Here is a 3,479-nt window from a genome sequence, read left to right as displayed (position 1 = left end):
TACTAAGTGTAGGCCCAATATTTCAACAATAACAAGGTTTAACATCTGTACAGCCACGGTAGGGCACTGCGCAAACATTTTTCTCCACGGCTGAAACATGGCACTCAGTTCTTTCTCTGACGCTTGGCTGTCTGTTGCAGCATCCGCGATGACACTTCCTAACCTCTAGTTGGAAAATCCAATGAACACAAGTCCTGAAAAACAGTAGGACTATAATTATTCACATGATAAAATGGTTGCAAACTGACATAAGTTTCAGTGCAGACTCTGCAATTGTTTGCATGATAGGTCTCTTCGATTCCTGCTCTGGATTTATCTGGTAGTCATGGTTCAGAAAATACCTACACAGTGGGACAAAAGAATCAATGGCTAGTTACTATAGCACCAAATGCACATTGCTGCATTATTATGAAAGCATAAGCAAGTCTTAATGTTCATCAGCAAACAACATCACAATGAAACATGTCCCAACAAAGAACGAATGAAAAAGCAGTTCATCTTCATCACATTTCACAGGCAACGAACAAGGTAGACGCAATTCAACAGCAAATCCTCTCCGGAGTCGACTGCAAAAACTCCCAAGCTTTTCTCGCCGCCTCACAGCAGCTGTTCCCGGAACACCCTGAGGATGTCGGCAAACGTGACGATCCCGGCGAGCCGGCAGTCGTCCTCCTCGTCAAGCACCCACAGGTAGCTCACACGGTGCGCGAGCGCCTGCACCATGACGGCGACCAGCGAACTCGCGGGGCTGCAGACCACAGGCTCCTCAGTCGACCGGCGCCCAAAGCTCCCAGACGAAGGGCGCCTCAGGTACGCCCGGCCAGTGTCGTCGTCAGACGAGGAAGATGAGAGGGAGAAGGAGGTCATCGTCTCGTCCTCCATCAGCTCAAGCATGGCGTCCAGGCCCTTGGACTTGAGCCCAGTCTTGATGGCACGCAGGATATGCTCGGGCGGGGAGCCGAAGTAGTCGATGTAGGCCATGAGGTCCGCCGCCGAGAGCGTGGCGATGGCCGCGGCCGCCGTCTCGTCGCAGGCCGCGAGGTGCGCGGTGGAGATCTCGCCGACGAGGTGGCCGTCGGCGCTGACCACGGCGACCGCTGTCTCCGAGGCGATGGCGCGGCGGATGAGGGGCACGGCGGACAGGGCTGCCTCGTCGGGGCGCACCGAGAGGAAGTCGGGGCGCACGAGGCCGAGGGCGGAGACGGAGCGGGCGGCGACGTGGTAGAAGAGGGAGATGGAGTTGAGGAAGTAGCGGACGAGGTCCTCCTGCGTGAGCCAGCAGAAGTCGGTGGTGACGCCGGCGACGCCGGCGAGCTGCTTCTTGCGGCCGCCATTGCGGAGCGGGACGGCGAGCACCTGCGCGCCGCTCAAGATCTCATCAAGCGCATCCAAGACACTGCACGAGAAGTCAAAGACACAGATTAGTAGTGGACAGAAACATTGACCAAGCGAGGATTTTATTTTTTACTTGAAAAAATTGTCAGATCTCTGAAGCAAAACAGTAGCCTAATAAAGCACATTCATCTACGGCAGACATGCGAAGATCCTTAAAAAAGACATGCTATTTTTTGTCTGGAGTATTTTTCAGTCAAAAGCCGCAATTTCTGAACCACATGCTGGCCATGAAAAATCTCCATGGAAGCGACAGATCCAGCCGCGAATCTCGCGAGGGGACATGGGTGGATGTCGCGATCGGCACACGGAGACACTCGGATCGGCGCCACATGATTATCGCCGATGAGTCGGACGATTTTGACCCGAGGGTCTCCATCCACTCGTTCGAATCGCCTCGCATATTCCAAAGGCAGACCAAATTCTCCACGTAATTTGAGCAGAACGTAGTACTGTCATCCTTTTCAAACTACTTTCCCCTTCTATTTTACTACGTAGTACAATCATCCTCTCGAAGAAATTTTAGTAATATTTTTTACTAGCACAATGGGGAGTATCCAGAGCATCAAAATAATATTTTTATGGTGGGTATTTACTACAGTAGTTGTTTGGCTGGGAAGAAAATATTTTTCGCTAAGATCTTGACTTTAATCGCGTCGTTTAGTGTTTTGTTTGTCCCAGCTCGGCAAAACTCCAATCTTGAACAGGTCAGGCAGAGGGGCAAAGACCAAGGCGCGTCGTTTCCATTGAAAAAAAAAAATTAACGACAATAAAGTAGGAGTAAATCGAACGCGTCCTAAGAGAGGAGGAAGGAAACGTCTTGAATTACCTGGAGCGGGGATCTACGCGTCGCACCTCGCCGGCGCCGTCCTTGGGCAGGAGCGCGGCGACGGGCCTGGCGAGGGCGGCGGCGGGGCGCGCGAGCGCGTCGGGGGAGGAGCAGAGGAGGCAGAGGACGTCGGCGAGGCCGGCCCGTCCGAGGACGGCGGCGCCGCGCGCGGGGCCGACGGCGACGCAGGCGGCGGCGGCTGCGCGGGGCCCCTTGCGGACGGCGGCGGCGAGGTCGGCGGCGGCCGCGGAGAGCGGGAGGGCCCTCACGGCCGGCTTGCCGATGCAGAGGTCCGACACGTCATTGGCCAGGAGGCTCACTGCCATGCACTCGCGGGCGAACCCTGGACAGGTTTCGAAGACGAAACCCTCGACGAGCGGCGTTCCCGGAGAGGGAAGGGGAGGAAGAATCTGCGGCGGAGGAGAGAGCTTTTTCTGGGTGGATGCGAGAGAGTTCGCGAAGGGGACGACGAGAGGGGATCTCGTTTTAACTTGGGCTGGGGATTGGGAGGGCGTATTTATAGGCTTTGGCGGAGGAGGAGGAGCTGGGACGCGTTTTTGGGCTAGGCGTTGGTCGATGACGGGTGGGGTCGTATACAGGTGGGTCCACCGGTAATAGTGTAGAGTGGGTGTGGAGCTTGGTTAGTTTTGACTGTACCCGTGGTTTATGCGGCGGTGTCTATGGTGTGCAGCGGTGGATCAACAGCATTCATGCGCCGTGCGGATCATCGGCTCTGGAATCAAGCTTGAGCCGAGACGAGCCTAGCTGAGCCGGGTACAACTGACTACAGCTCACACGTACTGAACACGACACCTCGACCACGCGCACAAGTCGCATTTTAAAAACGAATGCAGCAATTCACTAAGACGGGAGATATTGAAAAGTCTCTGTTTTGCTCCCGATTTCTAGTTTTTTCTTAATTTTTTAAAAACTTCAAAAAACAGCAGGTCTCAAGAAATTTGGAAAACAAGTTGATTTAGTTGCATTTAACGATGTATCCTAAGGGTATGCAAAATTGCAATGTTAAATTCTAGGACAAGTTAGTAAATTTTGAAGTTCCGAATAAGTCAACTTCAAAATGGATCTGTTGTGCAAAGAGTGCGTTATGAACTGTGGTTTACTTGTTTTGGTTGGTGGGGCGGCTCCTCCGTTGTGGTGGGTAAACATGTTCTTTGGCATCGCCTTTCATCCATTTGATAGACTAGGTTGAAAGGCATGTACTTCTAATCTATGCAAGGTAGATGCTCTATTCGATGGT

At 53.2% G+C, this 3,479-nt stretch overlaps 1 protein-coding gene across 1 annotated transcript; it reads right to left on the bottom strand.

The window, feature by feature from the left end:
* Positions 1-379: 379 nt before the first annotated feature.
* LOC124705815 (CBS domain-containing protein CBSX5-like) lies at positions 380-2,693 on the bottom strand. The gene is made up of 2 exons (XM_047237502.1): positions 2,222-2,693; positions 380-1,396 (listed from the first exon to the last, which is right to left on the bottom strand). Exons 1-2 carry the CDS (start codon positions 2,545-2,547, stop codon positions 598-600), a joined length of 1,125 nt encoding a protein of 374 aa, XP_047093458.1. The 5' UTR covers positions 2,548-2,693; the 3' UTR covers positions 380-597.
* Positions 2,694-3,479: the final 786 nt, after the last annotated feature.

The sequence above is a fragment of the Lolium rigidum genome, chromosome 4 (assembly GCF_022539505.1).
Source record: "Lolium rigidum isolate FL_2022 chromosome 4, APGP_CSIRO_Lrig_0.1, whole genome shotgun sequence".
Lineage (NCBI taxonomy): Eukaryota > Viridiplantae > Streptophyta > Magnoliopsida > Poales > Poaceae > Lolium > Lolium rigidum.
Note: the sequence above shows the minus strand (reverse complement) of the source record. Positions and strands in the feature narration are given on the sequence as shown.